The following is a 23,346-nucleotide window of genomic DNA, read 5'->3' as shown; positions in this document are numbered from 1 at the left end:
AACTAGGTTTCCTACCAATAGGTGGTAGTTTTGTTCAAAATGAAGAAGAATTTTTCTCAACAACGGTTACTACCTCCAGGTGAATTGATTTCTTGTGAGATGATCAGATCTCCATTCCTAAATGTTTCCCAGCAGAGTCTTTATTTGCACTAGCCAGATTTGGGGGAGGGAATTTCATCATCATGTGGGTGGTTAAATTAGATGAGTACTGTTGTTTTTCAACTCAAATATTCTATGATTCTGTGAGTAATTCCTTTTAAAAATATGTTTTCTCTGATCATTATCATGCAATTATTTTTTTGTATAGAGAATCTACACATGTATATGATTTCTACTGGGTGTGGAGGAGAAGGAGATAAAGAAGGGAAGGAAATGGAGCTTTAGTTGAGTTTCCCACAGGTGTAGCATTGTGCTTATAAAGTCACAGTCATCCCAGACCCCATCCTTCCTTCCTTAATATCCTCTTGGTTCTATCAAAGACACCCAGATAGAAATTTGCAAACAAATTGGAAGTAATCTCATCCTCAGACTCCCATTGTGCTTCTCTGGTCTCTCCAGTGGGATTTGTTAGACTGTACATCTTCTGTATTTGGTACATATCTCATTTCTGCTAGTAAAGAATGTATTAGTTCAATGAGATCAGGGACTCATCTTTGTTTTCTTACAGGGCCTAAGACAGTGTGTAGCAAAGAGCAGGCACTAAGTAAATATTCCTTTAATTGAACTAAAAAGGTAATGAATCTGCCACTAAACCTATAGAGGATTTTGAAGACAAGGTATTGAGGTCATAGGTTTTGGTGTAGGAAATGAAAATATACATAGCTAACTTGGATAAAGGTTAACTATAATACTGAGAAAAGTACAGACAATGTGTTTGGGGAGTTATGGAGAGGGAGAGACTAAAGCAAATCTAAAATGGCAAGGGTATCAATTTACTGGGCCTTGAAAATCGGTTAGCAGCTCAAGAGACAGAGATGTGGAGAGGGCATTCTAGCTAAGAGCAGAAAGCTACAGAGGAGGGAAAGTACAAGACTTATCCAGGAATAATGGTCAGCTCACTGAGGCTGGGATAATGGAACCACTGGAGATTCTTTTAAAGATTTTTTATTTATTTGAAAGACAGAGGGTGAGTATGCACATGCGCTTGAGCAGGGGCAGGGAGAGGGACAAGCAGACTTTGTGCTGAGCAAGATCCCAGCTGAGCAAGATCCCAATGCGGAGCTCAGTCTCATGACCCTGAGATCAGGACCTGAGCCAAAATCAAGAGTCAGACACTTAACTGACCGAGACACCCAGGTGCCCTGAACCATTGGAGTTTCTTATGTAAGGGAATGATATGATCAGCTCTGTGAACTGGAGAGGTATTGATGGAAGAGATAGATTAGAGAGATAGCACAGAGGTAGAATTAGTAAAGTTTGGTGAACACTTGAAGGCGAGGGATGAGTCAGGTGGCATTACTGAAGACTTGAGGTCTTCTTGTTTGGGTGATTGGGAGGTGGAGTTCATGAGGTAGGGAGTAGCAGAGAATGAGGGAAAGATAGTAGTTTAGTTTTGGTCATGAACAGTTTGAGATACCTGTGGTATACTACCAGCTAGTAGGCAATATAAGTCTGGATCTTAGGAGAGTTTTAAAGCTGAATATACAGATTTTTGATTCATCAACTCATGGGACTGGATAAAATAATTCCCAAGTAGAGTTTCACAGTGAGAGGAGTGAAAGGCCAAGAACAGAATTTCAAGATTAGTCGAAGAAGAGAAGAGTTAGGGGAGGAATGACCCACAAAGTAGAATGATCAGAGGAGAGTATTGTTTCTGAAGCCAAAGGAGAAAGTGCAGAGAAAGAGGAATGGTCAGATGTTGCTGAAAGGTCAAATAGAATGGGAACCAAGAATTGGCAATTAGGAGGTCATAGGTGACTTTGCAGAGTAATTTCAGTAAGGTGAGGGCAACAGCTGGATTAGATTGAAGAATAATTGTGTTGTAAGCCGTGAAAACACCAAGACTGTTATTTCATGAAATTTAGAGGTCAAGGGGAAGATAATAGATAGTAATTTATGGAGGGGGAGACAAAAAGATTTTGTTTAGGAAGGCTGAGACTGGAGTTTGTTTGGAGTCTGAGGGTATGAATTGAGAGAAGAAAGATTGAAGTGATGAGAGAGAGGAGCCACATATTGAAGTAAAGTTCCAGAAGAGGTTACAGTAAGTGTGATCAAATGCAAATGTATACACAGTGTGGCCTTGAAGTGGATAGAGGGCACTTAAAAAAAAAAATCTGAAATAGGAATAAAGTGGATAACAATCTTTTTTTTTTTTAGGCTCAGTATATTTTTCTTTACTGTATAATCATGTAGATATTATAGTGTAGTTCAATTAAGAAAAGGTATTCTGTTATATACATCTGAATTTATCTGACCAAAATATGGGGAAAAAAGATTAATCAATACATGATCAATATATATTGAAGAGACTCAAAAATCATTGTGAATCAGGCATGAATGGTTCTGGTGATAACCAAGAAATGACTTAGCAGAACCTCTTTAACTTCTGGCATGAAAAGGATCCAGAAAAAAGAGGTTAATGTTTTCTATTGTATTATCAGTTTCAAATTATAATACTAGTAACTCCAACTGAGGCTTTGGAAACACTAAAAGTACTCAAGTACTCAATATTTTTCCTGTTCAGTCTATATATTTGATCTGGTTATCAACAATAGAGTCCAAGGGTAATTTTTGTAAGCACAAAACTCAATTCTAAAATTCTAAATTCTCAAATTCTAAATAAAAATGTTTATAGCACTAGAGCTCAGAAGTTTGCCATACTGATAATCTAACTGCCAATAAAGAATTTCATTTTTAGTAGCATTGCTAATAAAGCTATGCTGTTTTACCAGCTAATAATATAGGTTGTAAGCATAGTAGAAACAATGTATAACTTAAAGACAAAAGAACTTTCTTTTTCTAAGTGGATAACAATCTTGTAAGTATGGTTGACCCTTGGACAGTGGAGGGTGGAGAGTTGGGGGTGCTGACACCCCATGCAGTCAAAAGTCCAGTATAATTTTTGACTCTCCCAGAACTTAATTACGAATAGCCTACTCTTGATGAGAAGCCTAACCAATAACAACAGTCACTTGCTGTGTTTCATATACCGTATTACAGTGAAGTAAGCTAGAAAAAAGAAAATGTTAGAAACATCATAAGGAGACTACATTTGCAGTACTGTGCAGCTGCGTGCACGGGTGGGCCCGTGCATTTATGGTACTGTGCAGCTCTGTGCGCGGGTGGGCCGGTGCATTTACGGTACTGTGCAGCTGCGTGCACGGGTGGGCCCGTGCATTTACGGTACGGTGCAGCTCTGTGCGCGGGTGGGCCGGTGCATTTACGGTACTGTGCAGCTGTGTGCACGGGTGGGCCCGTGCATTTACGGTACGGTGCAGCTCTGTGCACGGGTGGGCCCATGCATTCCATGCGCGCGTGCTCCCAGGTTGGCTGTGTTGAGTTGTGTGGGGAAGGAAGGCTCACTTGCGGTCTCCGTGTTCATCCTGCGGCTCTCTTCCCAGGCAGCTGCGGTAGCGCTCTCCTCACTGATTCACGCCTTGGATGAATTAGACATGGTGGCCGTAGTTCGATATGCCTATGACAGAAAAGCTCATCCTCAGGTTGGCGCGGCACTTCCTTATATCAAGGACGCCTATGAGGTAAAACCCACAGTTCTTTCACTGTTCATTATTTCCCGTCAGTTCCTTTATTCCGGACAGTGCTTCTCAACTGGGAACGTGCGTAGGAATGACTTGGGGTTCAGATTCTGTAGGTCTGGAGCGCTACCTGAGACTGTGCGTTTCTCACAAATTCCCAAGTAAGGCTGACGCAGTTTGTGAACCACATTTTCAGTTGTAATGAAAGAACGTAAATTATAAAAGTATGTGAGGAGCTTATTATTAAATCAAATCAGCGAAGGTTACCTGTAACCTTATGTTTGCCCAGTCCAGTGACCTCTCAGTTCTCACCCTTCTTGACCTCGCAGAACCTATTGGGGATAGAGAGTGCCCCTAGTTTTACAAATGAAGACTATGGATAAAGGTCAAGGGTATGATTTTGTTGTGGTTGTTGAAAAATTCAGTTTATTTAGGGTTCTCTTGTTGAAAATACAGGCTTAGATTCTTGACCATCTCCTGTTTCTCAGAGAACTTTCTGTGGTAGAACTGGAAAGGAGAAGGCAAATATCTTGACTTCCCGATATGCCTTCCAGTCACCGTGACTTTTCCATTTGTTGTATTGGTCACACATTTTGCAGGTATTCTTTGATAGTCTTTCTTTTAAGTTTTTTGTTGTTGTTGTTGTTTAATATTCTTTGTACTTTTCACAGTTGTAAACAATGAATAACAGAAATCAAAGCAATTTACTTACCACGTACCAGACTTGACTTGCCTGATTTTTGAAATACTTTTGTTGCGCCACTTGCATGGTGCTTGGGACCACTTTTATATTTTTTCCATTAATTTGGTTTCTGCTTTTACCTCCTGTCTTTCTCATTAGTGTTTAATATATGTGCAGCTGCCGTTTATGGAAGACTTGCGACAATACATGTTTTCATCTTTGAAAAATAATAAGAAATACATTCCCACGGGTGAGTTCATTTCCATTTTGCTCATGAATTGGCTCTGCACGCAGACTGTCCTTGGGAAGTAAGTCACCTGTCTGCAGTCATTGATGGGGCCGGGAGACTCCACAGGGTGGAGTTACTTAGATTCCAGTTGTGCTCGTACACAGTGATGATGAAGGTGGTGCATCATGTTTTTTCATAGTGGGGATAGATTTGCCCTGAACTCTCCAAACACTGTCTGGTTTCACTCCTCTGACTTAGAGCTTGTAGGTAGGGAGCAGCTTATTGGAAATGGATGCACATTCTCTAGTTGTGAACCAGTTCGCTCTCTGCTGAAGTGAATTGACGTGCAGTGTCAAAGCTGTGACTTTAGTGTCCTACATAAAATATGATGTAACTAATTTTGAACTGAAAAGTAAGTGCTGGAGATGAACTTTTCTCTTTGTCCTTTTTTTGTAGTTTATAGGTAACCCTCCAGGCCTCCTTGTTCCTTGTTTCTGGGAATTACTTTGAGCTTGATGAGAAAAGACCTTTATTATGCATCTGGCTACAAATGTCAGGGTGCCGCATGGAATGATTCTCACAGATAACAAATCCTATCTTAGAGCTCATAGTTTAAGACAGCTGCAATAAAATATCAGAGTGGGCCAGTGTAGAGAATATGTACCAAAAAGAACACAAAATAACGAGTAGATGTTTCAGTTTGAAAGTTTAAGTCTGTGTCAATATAGGATTACGGAGTTGTGAGGTGAGTCTCAGAAGTGGGTTCTCTGGTTTTTTTGGTTAGATCCTTGAGCAGTGTGCTGTAGAAAAGCCAGGAATCAAATAGACGCTAGGGCTTGTGTCTTCACCTTCTAGAAGTGAGTCCCTCTGCATCTTGGTGGAGCCAGGCATGGACTTGAAAGTTTAGAAGCCTCCACTGTGTTACAGTATTATTTCTCTACGTCTTGATAATTTCAAACATTTATTGAGTAGACATTTAAAAAAGAGAACTTTGTTGAGAAATTATCGCATGGACATAAATCATTCACTCAGGATCTAAATATTAAGTATCTTTCAGTCTCTTGATTTATTTTCTGTGAGTTTGCATATTTTTATTTGGACGTTCTCCATTGGGAAATGGATCATGAAAACTGTTTGACATATGCCCCAAGTAGATATTTACATAGAGGTGTGCAATGCCAGAGTGATCTGGCCTGATGGTAGTTTGATGTAGCAAATGGAAATCACTGAATGTTCCACACGCACAGGTGCAACCTCCTACCTATTGCCAGGTGGACCCTGCAGTAGTCAGTTTAAGATGGTGATGGCTGTGCCAGTGTCTGAAACCTCCCCTGGAAAATCCAAAAATGGGATAGAAATGTATCAGGATAAAAATCCCTCCGCTCTTTCCTTTTGTAGTAAAAGAGATAATTTGAAAAGGGAAGAACAGAAGCACAAGGGGCTTTTTAGGAACTGCTTACTCTTTTCCACCTTTTGCCTAATGGCTGTGAATGATCCAAAAACAGCACTTCAGCTTTTAACAGCTGAGCTGCTGTATGAATCAGCAGAATGGAAGTTATACATGGTGGTTTAGGTAGAAGTGTTTTTGGAAAGTATTGCCTTTCATCCACATTGCCTTGGACTGTGCCCCTTTTTGTTGAGTCGGTAGGTTTTTATTGAGGAGTACTTGCTTTCTGCTAGGTATTAGAGAGGTGATGAAGATGTCGTGTTCTTGCTGTCAAGGATCTTATGGTTTGAACAGAGTGGGGTAAGACAGGGACACAGGTGTGCATATAGGCCATGAGGTCTGTGAGGGGAGAGAGCTCATTCTGACTTGGGGAGATTGGGAAGGAGTCCACTCTCTCTGGTCTACTGGTATCTTCCCGTTAGGTTACTCTTCCTCTTAAGTCACTCTGACACAAGATCTAGGAAATCCTTGTAAAGCTTACACCTCATCACCAAAGGTACTGGCTTTTTCTTTTTCATGTTTTTCTCCTTTAGCTAATTACTAATTGTTTTGAATGTACTAAGTCATTGAATACTGAATATTTTGAGTCTCCGTATAGAAGTTGGGTTTTGTATGGCTGTGGTGCTTCCTCTGGAGCAAACTCTTGCTTTTGATATGATATTACACTGCAGAAGTTCACCCAGTGGACCTAGGAGGCCAGCTACTCGAAATAGCTCTTTCTACGAAAGAGAACACGAAGACTCAGGTTAAATGACTGAATAACTAGAGACTATTTTTTGGCCAAGCCTGGAGTGTATAACCTGCCACGAATGCTGTATCTATGAATGCAAAGCATTTATTTTAGTGGAGAGCAGTGGAGGTAATCATTTTTGCTTTGTGCACTCTTTTTATCCTTGGTTTAGAGGCTCAGTTGAGTGCTGTTGATGCCCTGATTGACTCCATGAGCTTGGTAAAGAAAGATGAAAAGGAGGACACCATTGAAGATTTGTTTCCAACCAGCAAAATCCCAAATCCTCAATTTCAGAGATTATTTCAGGTAAGAGAGAAAAGATGAACCACTTTTTTTTTTTTTAAATGAAAGAGACCTGAGTGAAAAGTTAGTGTAATTGGCCAGTCCCAAACAAGCGTCCTTGTCGTCTGAGAGCCTCAGTTGCTTTATTTAATGGAAGAATAATACCTTCCTCTTCCTACTAAAAAAGATAAAAGTACTCTGAGCTGTTAGAAAGAAAGAAGTAAAGTTAGGATACTTGAAAAATTATTTTTCGGGGCGCCTGGGTGGCTCAGTCGGTTAAGCGTCTGCCTTCGGCTCAGGTCATGATGTCAGGGTCCTGGGATTGAGCTCTGCTTCTCCCTCTGACCCTCCCCCTGCTCGAGCTCTCGTGTTCTGTCTCTCTCTCAAATGAATAAATTAAAAATCTTTAAAAGGAAAAATTATTTTTCTGGAGGAAGACTAGTTTTTTTTTTATTTTTTTTAAAGATTTTATTCATTTATTCATGAGAGAGACAGAGGGAGAGAGAGAGGGAGAGAGAAGCAGAGGGAGAAGCAGGCTCCCAAGGAGCAGGGAGCCCGATGCGGGACTCGATCCCAGGACCCTGGGATCATGACCTGAGCCGAAGGCAGACGCTTAACCATCTGAGCCACCCAGGCACCCTTTTTTTTTTTTTAAACGCTAGTTTTCTAATAAAAACAGATTCTTCTTTTATGCCTTTTCTAGGATTTTCTCCTCTGTTTTATATGAAGGAGACTTTGCTTTGTTTTTAATATCCAGATAGAATTTTTGTGAACTGTATAACAGTTTGACACTGTTTGAAAGAACTGCCTAGAATTCATACTGAAGATCTGGAATTCATTTTTCAGTGGGGGGGTTGGATAGGCTATTTGTCCATTGTTTGTCCTAGTTCTTTTCCCAGAAATGTCACTTGAATATCACAGAATCTTCCAGAGTAGTCTGCTGTGTTGCGTGTGGGATTACTGCTTACATCTTGAGGGCTTTCTAAGCTTTGTAGGTAATTTAGTGACCTGAGGTAGAGCACTGTGAATTAAGAATTATGCACAAGAAGGTTGGGGGTAGATTCATAGGGTTTGGGATCGCTTTGGTTTCTCCTTTTGCTTCACATTAAAGGAGCTGATGTTGTTGATGCTCAAGGGAACGTCGAGTAATTAGGAAAGCGGAAAATGGGAGTGAGACCCTGAGACAAATGAATATACTATGGAGAAGGAAGAGTGTGGTTTGGTGTATTGAGATGAGGGAGCAGCACATGAAAGTTCTAGAGGACGTCAACTCAGACGATATTTACTATTTAAGCTGAGGTTTTTGTTTTTTAGAATGGAGACTTCAGCTTACATTTTCTACAGGGTCGGAAAACAGTCCATGGGGTGGTATAAGTCATATACCTTGTGATATGAAACAGTATTTTGGAATTGTAAGAACTTTTCAGCTCCCTGGTTTTTTTTTCTTTAAAATTATCAAGGTTTAAGTCTTCTAAAGGTGGGCATAGTAGGAGTCTTGTTCTCCAACCGAATTTTGGAATGATTCTCTAGCAAAGGAAAGAAAAGGTCAATTCTTTCAAACAGTGCCATCACCCTACAGGAGATGTTCTAAAGCATCAACCACTCATATTTTTTTAAAGGTTACATTTTAGATAAAACTAAGTGGGATATGTATCAAATTCATTCAATCAAAAAAATCTCAATTCTTTAAAAATTGAGGTTACAAGAAAGTAACACTGTTTAATAGCAAAGGAGCTGAGATTACAATCTTTTTTTTTTTTAAGATTTTATTTGTTTATTTGAGAGAGAGAGAGAGCACGAGAGGGAAGAGGGTCAGAGGGAGAAGCAGACTCCCCGCTGAGCAGGGAGCCCGATGCGGGACTCGATCCCGGGACTCCAGGATCATGACCTGAGCTGAAGGCAGTTGCTTAACCAACTGAGCCACCCAGGCGCCCGAGATTACAGTCTTAAAACTTATTTCTCTTTTAAGCAACTCTTAAACTCTCTTTTAAGATCTGTCTTCCTCCTATTGTTTATCTTCCTATATTCCTTTGAGAGTATTTACTTTTCTGGGCAGATACTGGCATTGCCAAAGCTGGCTTCATAGCCGGAAAGCAGTACCGGTGACTGAATGGAATGGCTTGTCCAGGTTTCCACTCATGGGAGCAGTGCAGACCAGCCCTGGCCTTGATCCCAGCCCGTCCTTGGTGCTGCTTCCTGACACTTGTATCAACAAATAGAGTCCCGGAAAAGAGTCCCTCATTCCTTCAACCAACACCTGTTAGCTGCTTATTATGTGCCACCCACTGTTTTTGGTACTTGACATTTAGCAGTAAACAAGACAAACAAGATCTCTAGTTTTAAGAGCGGAGGTTAAATAATGAAGAGGTAAACTATAAGATTGATAAGATAATTTTAGATAATGACAAATGCTTTACAAACTATAAAACAGGGGTGATGGGAAAGCGCTGGGCGGCAGGATGGGAGTAGAGTGTCAGGGTAAGCCTCTCTGAGGAGGTGATATTTGAGGATGGAATAGAAGGATGGAAATAGGGCCAACTCTGTGGAGATCTAGGGGCAGCCCTATGAGCCAGAGAGAGCGATAAACACAGGCCCCAAAACCTGGGCTGCACTGGCGTGGGAGTGAAGCAGGAAGAGCCTAGCCTAGCTGGGGTGTGAGTGAGGGAGGAGGTTGGCGGATGAGGGAGGCGCTGTGGTGTGCTTGACTTCTTTGGGTGTGGGAAGGGCTCGGTTTAAGACGGCTTCAACTACACAGGACAGTGAAAGTAGATTCAGGGAGCCCCGTTAGAAGGTGATTGTGGTGACTCCCACTCGAGGGCTTGGTCCCCAGACAAGAGTGCTGGGAGAGCACATGGACAGAAGTGGATCGACCAGTGGAGAAGAGCCCAAACTCAGCACTCTGTGGGGTTTGGGACAGACCAGTACTCTGTCTCTCCTGCAGACTTCTGCCTGGGACTCTCGGAGCTCGGCAGCTCCACCTGATCCCCGTTTTCACTTGCTACACATTGTTGTCTAAGATAACGCAAGGGAGAAAGCAGTCTGCTGAGGGAAGCCAAAAGGATTAGATGCTTCTGGAATGATGCATCTTAGGGAGGCTTGTGTATTGTCTGGGTGGTAGAAGCAGCAGCCTCTTTCTGTAAGATGAGCCTCTTCTTTAAGAGGTCTGTAGCTGACGGCACTGCTGGGCTCGGATCTGGTTTACAGTTGGTTGTAGATGTTGCCGGTGTCCTGCTAACCCAGGTGCTTCCAAGGCCACCTCTTTGTTCCCTGTTATAGGTGGTAGGAATCCTATAGCCCTCGAAAACTAAACACAGAGGATCTCTGATCAGAAAAGTCTAGTGATCATGTGTGATGTCTACATCTGTGTTTTAAAACCCTCTTCCTTTTCCACAGTGTCTGCTACATAGAGCTCTACATCCCCAGGAGCCTCTGCCCCCTATTCAGCAGCATATTTTGAATATGCTGGACCCCCCCACTGAGGTGACAGCTAAATGTCAGATTCTGCTCTCTAAAATAAAGACCGTTTTCCCTCTGACTGAAGCCATCAAGAAAAAGGATCAAGTGACTGCCCAGAACATTTTCCAAGACAAGTAAGTGCTCGATGTCGTTGCACTTGACATTGGAATATGTAAGACTGGGCAGTCTTAGAGGAGCTCTGGAATTAAGAGTTGCATATGGGTCTGTGGTTGAGGGAAGAAACCTTTTGATGTTTGACCCTTGCATTGAAAGTAGTCGTTTCTCCTCTCTGTCCATTGTAGATCTATTATCCTTACAAATTCACCTGGAATTTATTTTTCTTTCCTTTCCTTTTTTTTTTTTCCTACCTGGAATTTAGAGCTATCTTTTGGGTTGTTGATGTTTTGGTCAGCATCACATTCTTGGTGATTTATGTTTAATGGGAAGGCTAAACAGTTTTTGAACATCTAAGACTTAACTTTTCCTGTTTTCAAAGTAGGGTGCTGGGACTGAGGACAGGGCTCAAGGTCGTAAGTTTTCTCAGCTGGGAGGCTGGCATCAGAGAATAGCAGCGAGATTTTTGGAGGAAAAGTGGGAGGAAGGATGGAAACCTGGCTCTTACTATATCAGTGATGTACTTGGGTGAACCAGGAGTGAGGGGTTTATAGTTTAAGGACTGCAAAATGCTTTCCTGTGATCAAGCTTAAACCAAATCAAGCTTTCAGGCAGCTAAATAAGTTTTTTCCCTCATCAGATTCTGTTCACGGTCTGTGTCAGTTTCCATTCAAAGCAAAACAAAAATCCTAAGAAGTTGTTGACGATCCCGAATCATTTAGGTGGATAACATTGATTTTACCAGGTGTGGGTTCAGTTATTGGTGACTTTTCTCCCCAAATCAAAATGATCTATTCATTTCTTTAGGTTACATTCTAAGATTCAGTTTTAGACCGTATTTTTTTTTCCTTTTTTTGATTTCCTTCCCACACCTGTATCTTTATGGACAGACTAAAGCGTATTGTTTGTAAACACCCCCTTGGAGGAGTACAGAATAACTTTCAGAAACCTTTACAGGGTTCTGTAAATTTTTAAATTTATTGAATTATTTTCCATGTTGAATAGAAAGCTTTGCATGTTCTGTGACTTTTTAGAGGTTAATACCCCAAGCTTTATCAGAATTGGAAGGCAAAAATCACGGGATTGGTATATTCTGTCATGTGCGTTCCTAACACCCTGGAGAGCCGTGCGTTCCTTGTCTTGTACATGGGGAGACTGTCACTAAGAATCCACTTTCCCTCTGCTGTCCTCACCCACTGTCTCCCTCTGGATTAGGATTTTAGAACAGCTCTGTACGCTTCTGAGTCCCTTCCTTCCCAAGACAGGTTTGCTGTGGTCTTGCCACAGTCATGTGGCTCTTCTCTGTGTACTAAAGCTCCAGTTCATGATCTTGATTACCTTCTGGTGTTGTGGGAAAGAAATGGGCTGTTTTTCCCTCCTCCCGTTGATTAAAATGCAAGTTAGCTGATTAAAAAGCACCCCATGAAGGCCCCAAAGACTGTTGTTCTGTGATTTGATCCCTGCAGTGATTACACCTTCAGCTCTGTTCCTCCTGCTCACTCTTCGAGGAAGAGGAAGCCCGAGCGCATCGCGGGCTGCTTGTGCTCTGCTTCCACAGTGGTTTGCGACAATGCCAAGTCATCGGCCTGGGGCCTGGGGATTATCTCGCTCACATACACCTACTTACATGCCTAACATACACCTCCTCACACGCCTATTCTTAACCCTTTCTTCTCAGAAATCTTCCAGGCTTTTAAGAACTGCAGAAATGACTCATTTAACAAATATTTATTGAGTAGTTCCTGTATTTAAGAAGAATGACTCAGTCCCTTCTGCAAGGTTCTTAAACCCCTCAAGTTTAATGATGAGGCTTCAACCAGCTTTAGAGGTGGTCTCCCTACTGGGGAAAAATTGCTAACAACTGGCTTTGTTTTTGTGTATATTTAGCACCTCCGTATTCACAGTACCTAGTTCCATTGTAGAGGTGAGGGGCTAAGACTGGGGAGTGGGCAAATGTCTACAGGAGGTGTCAGGCCAAGACAAGAGTCCTGAGCTGGGAATCACCAATTTTTATTCCAGCTTTGCCACTCGCGATCTGATTTTGGTTAATTTACCTTTACAAGAGTTTCTTCATCTAACAACAGCTTCATCTCGAGATATTTTAACAACGAAATTACAGATACTGAAGCAATTTGAACTATTTGAAAGGAAGGCAGGAGTCGGAACCCAAAGCAATAATAGTATCATTATCCAATAAAACATTGAGTATTTGAGAAGATCTAGTATTCATGCTGGACCTGTTGAATCCTGAGTGTTAGGAGTGATTTCTTCATTTCAGAAAGGTAAGAGCACCATTTGACAATATAGTCCAAAAATGTACTATGACCCCTACCATATAAAAGCATTGCTTCCCTCAGTGTTGCTGCACACCCTTGAAACAATAATGTCTCTTGGACAGGGAACTTCAACACGAGAATTAGGACATTGGAGGTCTAATCTTGTTTGGGCAGCTAACTCATATGTGATCTTGATTTCTTTTTGTCTCTGTGCAGATATAATCTAAACTTTCCTCCTCTTTTCAAGTCCCCTAAGATCCTCCCCACTTACCTTCAGCGACCAGCCTCACCTGGTTTCTGGTATAGACCTCAGACTCCAGAGTCCAACACTGTGAGTTGGTCCCCTTGCTCTGCAGTGTAACCTTAGGCACAAGCTGCTTATCCACCTTAAGCCTCAGTTTCCTCCTGGGTAAATAGGGTTACTAGGAATAGCTCTCATGGAGTTGTCATGAGGGTTCATTGAGTAATATATACTAATGACTGTTGCATGTCTAGAACCCAGTGCAGTGCCTGACACATAGTAAGCAGTGAGGAAATGGTGAGGAAATGATTTACTAAATCTTTGTAGTGTCCCTGGCATATTCAAGATGACTCCAATGGTGATAGTGGTGTCATAGGGAAGGTAGAGGCCCGTAGGTGGGAATGCGTCAGTACTGTGGCCCATTTCCTCTAAAAATATAGGAACAGTACTGTTCTGCATCTGCCTTCACTTACTTCTTTCCTTTTTTCTTTTTTTTTTTTTAGATTTTATTTATTATTTTAAGAGAGCGAGTGTGCGCACAAGTCGGGGGAAGGGGCAGAGGGAGAGGGAGAAGCAGACTACCCACCAAGCAGGGAGCCCAGTGTGGGGCTTGATCCCAGGACGCTGGGATCATGACCTGAGTCGAAGGCAGACGCCTAACTGACTGAGCCACCCAGGAGCCCCAACTTCCTTCTTTTGGGTCTCAGTGGAAGGGGGTACCTCATCCTGTCCAAAGTCCATCCTTTCACCTGTGTCCTGGGATGCCATCTTCTGTCTCATCTGATACCTCTGTCCACTAATAATTTCTTCCCACTTTCTGTATTTTCATCTTCTCCCTCCTGACCAGCTCCTTTGCCTCCACGTTGGCATTGTATCTCTTTCCTCCAAATCAAAATACAGTCATGCCCTCAGCTTTCTCCCTTGGATTGCTGCCTGTTATCATCTTCTTTCCTTCCATAAGGTAGGCTTATTGGAAGAAAAGTCCACACTGCTGCTTTTCCCAGCCCCCACCACTTCCCTGCAACCCGTCTTCCATAAGACACTAACTGGGAAATTTCCTTCAGCCTGGCGGTCCTTTCCTTTCCTGACCTCCTTGTAGCACTTGACATTGTCAGTTATTTTCCCCCTTGGGACTCCTATATCTTCCTTAACTTTAGCTTCTCCAGATTTTTCTTTCTAAACCTTTGCAGTTTCCTCTTAGATGCCTCTGACAATGTAGTCCAAAAATATACTATTACCCCCCACACCCCCTGACCCCCCGTCTTAAGTGTTGATGTTCTGTCCTGTAGGACTCCTTCTCAGAAAGAGCTGACATGTGGGCGCCTGGGTGGCTCAGTTGGTTAATCGACTGCCTTCGGCTCAGGTCATGATCCTGGAGTCCCAGGATCGAGTCCCGCATCAGGCTCCCTGCTCGGCAGGGAGTCTGCTTCTCCCTCTGACCCTCCCCCCTCTCATGTGCTCGCTCTCTCTCTCACTGTCTCTCAAATAAATAAATAAAATCTTTAAAAAAAAAAAAAAAGAGCTGACATGTATTGGACACAGGTGTGTGCGCTGTAAACATGCCTTACCTATGTGGACCATCTTGGCCGTTCTGGGAAGTAGATTCTTTTGTTAACTCGCTCTTAAAGCTGAGGACACTGAGGCTTCGAGAAGCTAAGAAACTTGCCCAAGATCACAGGGGGTTAAGTGTTGGAGAAAGGGTTTACACCCAGTCTGACTCCAGAGCTTGCCTTCCCAACCATTATGCCATATTGCCTCAGCAATGCATGTCTCAGGACCTTTTATTATTTCACATACAGGTCTTCAAAAACTACCGAATATCTGTCTATTCTAATATGCTTCGATCCTGTGCTCTGGATATCTGAAGTGTCTATAGATCCCTCAAGTTCAGTATGTCCAGAAATGACTTTATCATCTCTGTCTCCTGCCATGCTCCCTTCAAACCCTCTTCATGCTGTTATTCTGTGTTTTAGTGAATGACACTTAATTTCCAGGGAGCCAATACCTTTCCTTTACTTTCCATGTCTGATTGGTTTACCAAGTTGCGTTAGCTTTACATCAAACCCCCTCCTTTGCTTCAGGTTAGTGTAGTGGCTAATAGCATTGATTTTGCATTGCAGTCAAGTAGAGTTGGATCCAAGTCGAAGCATTTCACTTCAATGGTAGTTAAAATTGACAAGTTGCTCTGCGCTATTTGCGGTGACATATATGTACCTTTCAGAGGCCCTTCGGGAGAGTGGCTTACAGAATTCATTGTGCACCCCCTTACTAACTGTGTGCTTTAGACAAGGTCAGGCCCTTTTGAACTTTGGTTTCTTCATTTGTAAAAGGTCAATAATGATAGCTAACTCATAAGGTGGTTGTGAAGTTTAACTGACTTTTTTTTTTTATTAACATATAATGTATTATTTGTTTCAGGGGTACAGGTCTGTGATTCATCAGTCTTACACAATTCACAGCGCTCACCATAGCACATACCCTCCCCAATGTCCATCACCCAGCTAACTGAGGTATTTTAAATATGCTTGGTGTAGTGATTAGCCCATGGTTAATGTTTAAAAAAAAGTTAGCTCTTATTAGCATTTCCCACTGCCATTGCTCTTCTATAGTCCTCAGTTTGGCCTGCTTTACTGAGATAACCCCTTAAATGATTTCCCTTTCAGGTCTTACCTGTTTCCAATCTACCGTGCATTTGCTACCTGAGAGATTTTTTTTTTTTTTAAACAAATCCGATCACATCATTGCAGTGATTCTTAATCTTTGTGTGTACATATGATGGACCCTTTCAGTAATCTGATAAAAACTGCGAACCCTCTGCTGGAGTGGAGGGGGTGGGAGGGAGGGCACTGCTGGGTGATGGACATTGGGGAGGGTATGTGTTGTGGTGAGCGCTATGTATTATGTAAGACTGATGAATCACAGACCAGTACCCCTGAAACAAATAATACGTTATATGTTAATAAAAAACAAAACAACAACTGTGAACCCTCTCCCCAGGAAAATGACCTACCATACTAAATTTTGCATATAATTTCGGGTGGTTCACAAATTCCTTGTCACTATCCTTGGACACCTGATTAAAAACCTTTGCTTTAGTGGCTTTCCATTAGCATTGGCTTAAGATCAAACCTAGAGAAAAAAGAGAAACCTAAAAAGAAAATCTAGACAAGCAGAAAGAAGTACCTATTCATAATCCAGCTCCCTAGAGATCCACTTTCTTTCCTCACACTTTCGGTGTCCATGACTTAGATACAGTAGTCCCCCCGCTTTCCCATGGGGAATGTGTTTCAAGACCCCCGGCAGAAACCATGGATAGTACTGAACCCTATCCATGCTGTTTTTTTCTATATATACATTACATAACTGTGATAAAGTTTAAGTTATAACTTAGGCACAGTAAGAGATTAACAACAGTAATAGAACAGTTATAATAATATACTGTAATAAAAGTTCTGTGAATGTGGTCCTTCTCTCAAAATGTCTCGTACTCTACTCACCCTTCTTGTGATGATGTGAGATGATAAAATGCCTACGTGATGAGATGAAATGAGGGGAATGACGCAGGCATCGTGACGTAATGTGAGGCTACTGTTGACCTTCTGACCCTAAGTCATAAAGAGAATCATCTGCTTTCAGACTGCAGTTGACCACGGGTAACTGAAAACTGTAAAGCAAAAACCATGGATAAGGGGGAGCTACTGTATTTTCCATCCCCCTTTCTCACTATTTCCCAGTCTGCCTCTCATGCCCCAGCCCAGTACAGCTACTGGCTATCCTCTTAGAGGGACATGCTGTTTACCACAGTAGTTTGTTAATCACTTGTTTATATATTTATCTCTTTTGTTTGGTGAATTTCCTGAAAGTGTTGGTTGTGTATTACTTTTTATACATTTGGAATCTAGAGCCTAGTGTAGTGGCCAGCATATAGTAAGTTATTAGGTAAAAGTTTGGCCAAATAGATGAATTACAAAATATATACATATTTATAAAAGACAATAAGAAAATGAGAAAGAACAATAAATTATTGACATCCAAATGCAGCAGCTGTTGACATTTGTATGTCTGCTAGGGTCTTGCATGGATAATTTCTATCTTCCAGAGCTCAGCTTCTTCAGATAATTTTGGGATGAGAGTCATTGCCCTTTCCCACTAGAGAGAGACATTATTAGTTTAATATATGTAAAATTCCTAATAATGCTATTAAATGGTTCAGTCTTGAGAACATTAACCATACTCAAATTTTCACTACTTTCTGCTTATTACCTTTACCTGTCCAGTCTTGGAGGATTGATATATGTGTCTCTTTGTCCTTCCTTCCCTAGAACCATATTTTGGAGGGTGTAAGAAATTCTTCATGCGATTCAACCTTGTGTTCTCACAGAACTAAGCATAGCGCTTTATATGTTTAATGCTTCTTAACAGCACTATATGAGGTGATTTGCATTTTTGGAAGACCGTAGATGAGTAGTGATATGCTCATGGTGCTTTTCATCATAGTATTTTTCTGAGGAGCAAACTGAAGACCAGCGAGGGGAGTCATTTACTAGATTTTAAACTCTAGATATACAAAAATTAAGATATCAGTCAATACCTTTAAGAAGACGTAAGGGTTCAGGGTTAGTCAGTGGAAAAAGTGAGACTTGAATCTAGGAGTACTACATTGTCTGTCTCTTGGGAAGAACTGACAAAGGTTCACTGAGATGGCTGTGACTCTTTTAAAAGGACTCCAATTCTGATGGAATTTCATGCTCCCTTGGGCTTGTGCATTTTTCCTGTTTTTGCCATCAAGGCTTTGTGTGGTTATTTCTTTTTCTACTTGAAGAGCTCTGGATGACTCACCCCTTTTCATGTTTCCTGGTCTCTATCCTTCTGTCTTCTACTTCTCTTTCCTTCTCAAAGGGAAAAAGGCAAGTGTTGAAAGAAAAGATGTCAAGTAATAAAAGTTTTAATTCATGTTTGTGAGGCTATAATAATTACTTCAGCCCTTTTATCTCATGGTAAGAGATTCTTTATTGAAATATCATTGAATAAGCCAGCTTATGCCTCATTTTTCTTTGTTTTTAGGATAACCTCTTCTTCAAGGCTCATTCTCTGAAGGTTGGGCTTTTGAACAAAAACATATCAGGTTTAGAGATACTGGATCTTGGTTACTAACTTCCCTTCTCATTCAGCCTTTTCTTGACCGCTGCTTTGGCCCAGATTATTTGTCTGGGAGAAAAATTCTATCTCTGTGTTCAGCAGCTTCAGGGAGATTATCCAACAGTCTTTGGATCTGTTTTTCTTCTCCTTTGCAATTAATTTGTCCTCCTCTTGACTTTAAAGCAGGCTGTTGAAGCCAGCATGTTACTTGAGATAAGATGTTTGATACAGTTCCTTGGAACCATCTTTCCCTTACTACACAGATGCTGTTGGACTGTTAGCATATTGCCCAAAACAGAATTAGGTTTATAAAAGAACAAATTAAAAAGCTTTTTTGGAAAGTGGTTTTTTTTTATAGTTTAAGGACTTCTAAGAACAAGGTCTTGCATATTTAATTAAGGATTGTCTAGTAAGTTTTGACAGCTGTGAGCAGAAGCTTATAAAGCTCTCACATATATGATGGAGAAGATAGGGTATTAGACCCAAAGGTTACCCATGTCCATGGAAAGCTAATAGCTATCAATTCTGAGACAGAAACTAGCAAATGGTATCTGAGGGATAAATGGGTCTCTTCCTGAAATGCCAGGTTTCCTTTACCTTTGCTTGCAGTTTCATCTTTGGAGGGGGCTCTGTGATGCGGCTGCTGATTATGACTTCTCTGGCGCTGTGAGGCAGAGCCAGGGCAGCTCCCTCAGGCCTTCGGGAATTCTAGGACTGCGGGGGGGGCGGGGGGGCAGGCTCTTCGTCAACAAGGACTAAGTGTGGCTGTTTATTTTTGACACTTGAAAAATAAACGTATACTTCATGGGTCAACCAAGTCTGGTTTTTGTATTGTGTATTCTGTTTTAAGAGAAAAAATCCATTTATTTCTTTTCCAGCCATGAAGAGGGTCCCACCTCTAAAAAACTGAAGACTGAGGAAGGGGAGGCCTGCTTTAGTATCAGCCTGGCTGAAGGAAGTGTCACCAGTGTAAGCAGTACTTTCCCAGGGTGTTTCCCGCCTTCCTGGAAGGTTGGGACTTGGGTGGGGTTGGGGGAGGGGGTGCGGGAATGCATCAATTTTTGTTAGTCCTTTAATAATTCACTTTCTCTGGTGCTTCTAATATATGAACCATGTACATCCTTCCCACACTTCTTCCTTTATTGTCAGGGAATTACCTACAGAATCTCCTTGACACATGTGCGTAGAGCATGGTATAATATGCAGTACATGGAATAACTCAGGTAATACTTTTGTTAGAGATTTCTTGGTTGGCTTTACTTTGCAGCTTTCTGTTTAGTTAAAATGATGGGATAAGTGGAGGTTGATGATAGGAGTCTTAGTCTCCGAATTTGTAAAATTTAAGAGCATGACTCCTCTATTTCTTTTCTAATATATAACTTTGGAACAGGCTTCACAAGTTTAACATTTTCCCAAACCAAGTGTCTTTTAACACTTGAGATCTTCTTTATTTAATGAGAAGGTTTTGGAACTTGAATATATTGTCTTCTGTTAAGTGGCATTATTTTGAATCAGTGAATCTTAAAAATTGTCCCTTACTAGCCAAATGCACTAGGAAGGATAGTTAGCATTAGGGGATGCCTTTTTTCCAACCTTAAAAAAGAATGCTCTCAGGAAAACTGAACACCTGAAAATGATTTGGATTTTTATTTCAGTGTTTTATAATAAAGGAAAAAAATCATGACGTTATTTGTTCTGAGAGCTTTTCTGACTGCTATCCCAGAGCAAACTGGAAACTTTAGTACATTTTGTACCAGAGTTTACCAGCTGTAATAGAAGCCCGTTGTCTTCTCCCCAGTGAGCTGAGTGATACTTAGGGCTTGTTGAGGTTGGGACTGGAAGATTTTTTTTTTCTTTTTTTTTTAAGAAAGGGAGGGGCGGAGAGGATGAGAGGGAGAGAGAAGGAGAGAGAGGATCTTAAACAGGCTCCACGTCCAGTGCGGAGCCCGACATGGGGCTCAATCTCACGACCCAGAGAACATGACCTGAGCCAAAATCAAGAGTCGGATGCTTAACTGACTGAGCCACCCAGCTACCTCTAGGTTGGGAGTGGAAGATTAAAGACCTACGTATGATTAGGAAGTGCCATATGGTGTGGCAGAGTTTTATCTTTGAATCTTTCATACCTAGCACTATGGAAAATCTTTACACAATATCTGCTTTTATTTTGGGGGGGACATGTGCAGCTGGACATGTTTGTGTGTTCTACCAAAACTTCAATGCCAGAAAGACCTAAGCAGTCCCCACAAAAGGGCAGTTCAGCAAACCAAGTATCAAGGCAGTTATTTCTCATGTCATCTGCAGTGGGGCAAATATATTCTGAACGGACCCCACACTGCAGAATCCTCCCCTTCCTAACTTGTTGGATGTCTGGATGTACCAGCACTGTGACACATAAAGCCTTCTGGCTGAGCTGACTGGTGACTTGGGTTGTAATACTTCTGACCTCTCTGGAAAGAAGTCAGCTTCCAGAAAGAGAGGTAAGTGAAAGTACAGACAGCAGCTTTTTGGCTACAGGAATCTGCTTGCTTTTAACACAACCCTGGAAATGGAAATGAATAGAAAGGACCTTCTCTTTGTCTTTGGTTTTATTTTATAAGAGCGCATTTACTACATTAAGCCATCTCGTATTGCCGGGGTGCTGCCAAAAAGAGAAGTGATCTGTGGGTTCATTGTCCGTGTGTGCATTCTAGGTTGGAAGTGTGAATCCTGCTGAAGACTTCCGTGTTCTAGTGAGGCAGAAGAAAGCCACCTTTGAGGAAGGTGAGTGCTATGCTGTTGCCTCTGCATTTAAGGGAAGATAGATAATTAGAGTAATGGATTTATAATCTAGATTAAGAAGTGTAGCCTTTTGTTGGTATCCTTATACAGCAGGTTTCCTTCCTCGTGGACCTTTGTGATTGTGTGTTACTGGTGAGCTCCTCAGAGCAACACTCTGAGCACATGAGGGTAAACTCAGCACAGGTCTGCCCAAGTAGGAAAAGAGCTAATTTGTAGGTCTTTTTCTTAAGAAAACTGAAAGCCGGAACCTTAGAGCTCTTGGTTCCACTTCACTGAAGTTCTTTGGGGTCTTGTGAGTGAGCTTGGAATAAAACATTTAAAAAAAATATTTTTTCGAGAGCACATGAAAGCAGGGGGAGGAGCGGAGGGAGAGGGACAAACGGACCCTGAGCTGAGCACAGAGCCCAATGCGGGGCTTGAACCCACAACCCTGAGATCATGACCTGAGCCGAAATCAAGAGTCTGATGCTTAAATGACTGAGCTCCCCCAGGTGCCCCTGGAATAAAACATTTTTGTGTCATGTCTTTCTCTTTTCAGTGACCCATAATTCTTGTTCTAGGCCTAAGGGTTTGAGCCTCTTTACACAAGTCCCAGAACACCGTCCTGCTGCCCCTAGATTTGATCTTTCTGAAATTGACTACATTCTCACATTTTCTTTTTATGAATTATAACCTAGAATTCCATTTAGGCTTGGGCTAATATTTGAAGTTTCCTGGAATGGACAGAGGGTCTGGGACCAACATTCATTCACTTGATTGTGTTCAACTTCCTGTTTACTCTTTAAGGAGAGGTGGCTGGCAGTTCTAATCCTGCAGATTTGTGCATACGAGAACATTGTGTTCACTATTGCCATCCAGGGTCAGGCCTGTCCGTGTGTTTATGTGAACGTGTGCACAGAACTTCTCTCCCAACTTCTTGGCATTTTAGGGGGAGAAATGACTTCTAAATGTCTAGGAAACCGTACAGTTTCTACTTTGATCGTCTGCAGTGCCTGCCTGTAGGTTACTTCTTGAGAGTCTGAGAATCCTAGCAAAACGCCTGGGCTTGTTGTGCTATTGCCCAAAGGCAGTCGTGACCAGCTGAGCCCCAGAGCATACGGTCTCCTGGACCAGTCCTGTTGGCAGGAACACCGAAGGCCAGCCCATGAGAATTTCCGGAGGAAGACAAGCTTCGTTACTATGATAATCTGTATATGTTTTGTGTTTTGAGGTGGGGAAAGAGCTTTTTGCCCTGTTAAGAACTGCCATACAGGAGAAAAGCTCTTGAGTTTAACACAAAACAAAACTACATGTAAGTAGATGAAGGAGATCTGAAATTAAAGCGACAGCTTTCCAGAAGGATTGGTGGAAACAGTACTTCGGAATTTCTCTCCTGCGTGTATGGGGGTGATCAAAGGAAGCTTTCACAGCATTCCTGCCTGTCCTGTTCTCTGCTTGGCTGCATATTGTGACTGTTTTTGGGAGAATGCAGAGACATTACTGTGGCAAATCAGCCAGCCGTTGCCTGTCATGATTACCATGTTTTTGAAAAAAGATGGAGGCCTTCTTAGCTTTTGATTATATGTTGTCGATTACCTCGGCCAAAGGCAGAGGTCCTCCCTTTGGAAGTGACTAGTCTTTCTGGCTGGTATAGGTGTGGTCTCTTCAGGGACTAACTCTGGCACGATCACGAATGTAAAGGCAGGCAGTAGTGTCTGCTATGTTCAAGTCACTGTGCTAGCATATTCTGTATGTAATAGCATATGCTGAGCTCTTACATTCTTTGTCTCAGTTATCCCACATAGCAATCTTGCAGTCATGTGAGCAAGTGGAGAAGACAGTAGAGCTTTAACAGTTGGTGCCAGAATTTTCTGAGAAAAATAATTTTTTTTGTTTTTTAATTGGGAAAATATTTTGGTAACTGCCTAAGGTGTAGGCTGAGCCTGTCTCCAGCCTGGTGGTTGGCCAGTTAGGGTTCAGAGAAGAGGGACTCTACTGACATCGTAGAAGTAGAAAAACGGGAGCTAGTTCAGGAAAGGAAGGGCTGAGTAGAAAAGAGAGGGAGTGAATGAATTTATATAAGGACACAGTGTTCAGCAGTGTGTTCCCAACTCATAACTGCCAATATTCACTGTCAATAAAATTCTGGATTCCTTGGTTTGAGAGCTCTATCTGGGGAAACTGGTGAAGAGACAAAGAGTTTTGGGTCTGGAATTACTTCAGGCAGAGCAGAGAAAGGACCTGAGAGCACAGGAGACCAGAGTCTGAAGGGCCCCATGAGAGAGTAAATTCTTA

The 23,346-nt window shown here is 41.8% G+C and overlaps 1 protein-coding gene across 2 annotated transcripts in view; it reads left to right on the top strand.

Annotated features, from left to right (window-relative positions):
- XRCC5 (X-ray repair cross complementing 5) overlaps positions 1-23,346 on the top strand; it is an 88,344-nt gene that overhangs the window by 28,813 nt on the left and 36,185 nt on the right. For both annotated transcript variants that reach the window (XM_028112237.2, XM_088021568.1), the window contains exons 11-16: positions 3,561-3,698; positions 4,537-4,627; positions 6,956-7,089; positions 10,459-10,655; positions 19,170-19,260; positions 20,985-21,054. In XM_028112237.2, coding sequence (XP_027968038.1) covers positions 3,561-3,698; positions 4,537-4,627; positions 6,956-7,089; positions 10,459-10,655; positions 19,170-19,260; positions 20,985-21,054 — 721 coding nt within the window. The remainder of the gene's footprint in view (positions 1-3,560; positions 3,699-4,536; positions 4,628-6,955; positions 7,090-10,458; positions 10,656-19,169; positions 19,261-20,984; positions 21,055-23,346) is intronic.

The sequence above is a fragment of the Eumetopias jubatus genome, unplaced genomic scaffold (assembly GCF_037043125.1).
Source record: "Eumetopias jubatus isolate StellerSeaLion01/CBP00866 unplaced genomic scaffold, mEumJub1_p1.0 scaffold_3, whole genome shotgun sequence".
NCBI classification, from domain to species: domain Eukaryota; kingdom Metazoa; phylum Chordata; class Mammalia; order Carnivora; family Otariidae; genus Eumetopias; species Eumetopias jubatus.
Note: the sequence above shows the minus strand (reverse complement) of the source record. Positions and strands in the feature narration are given on the sequence as shown.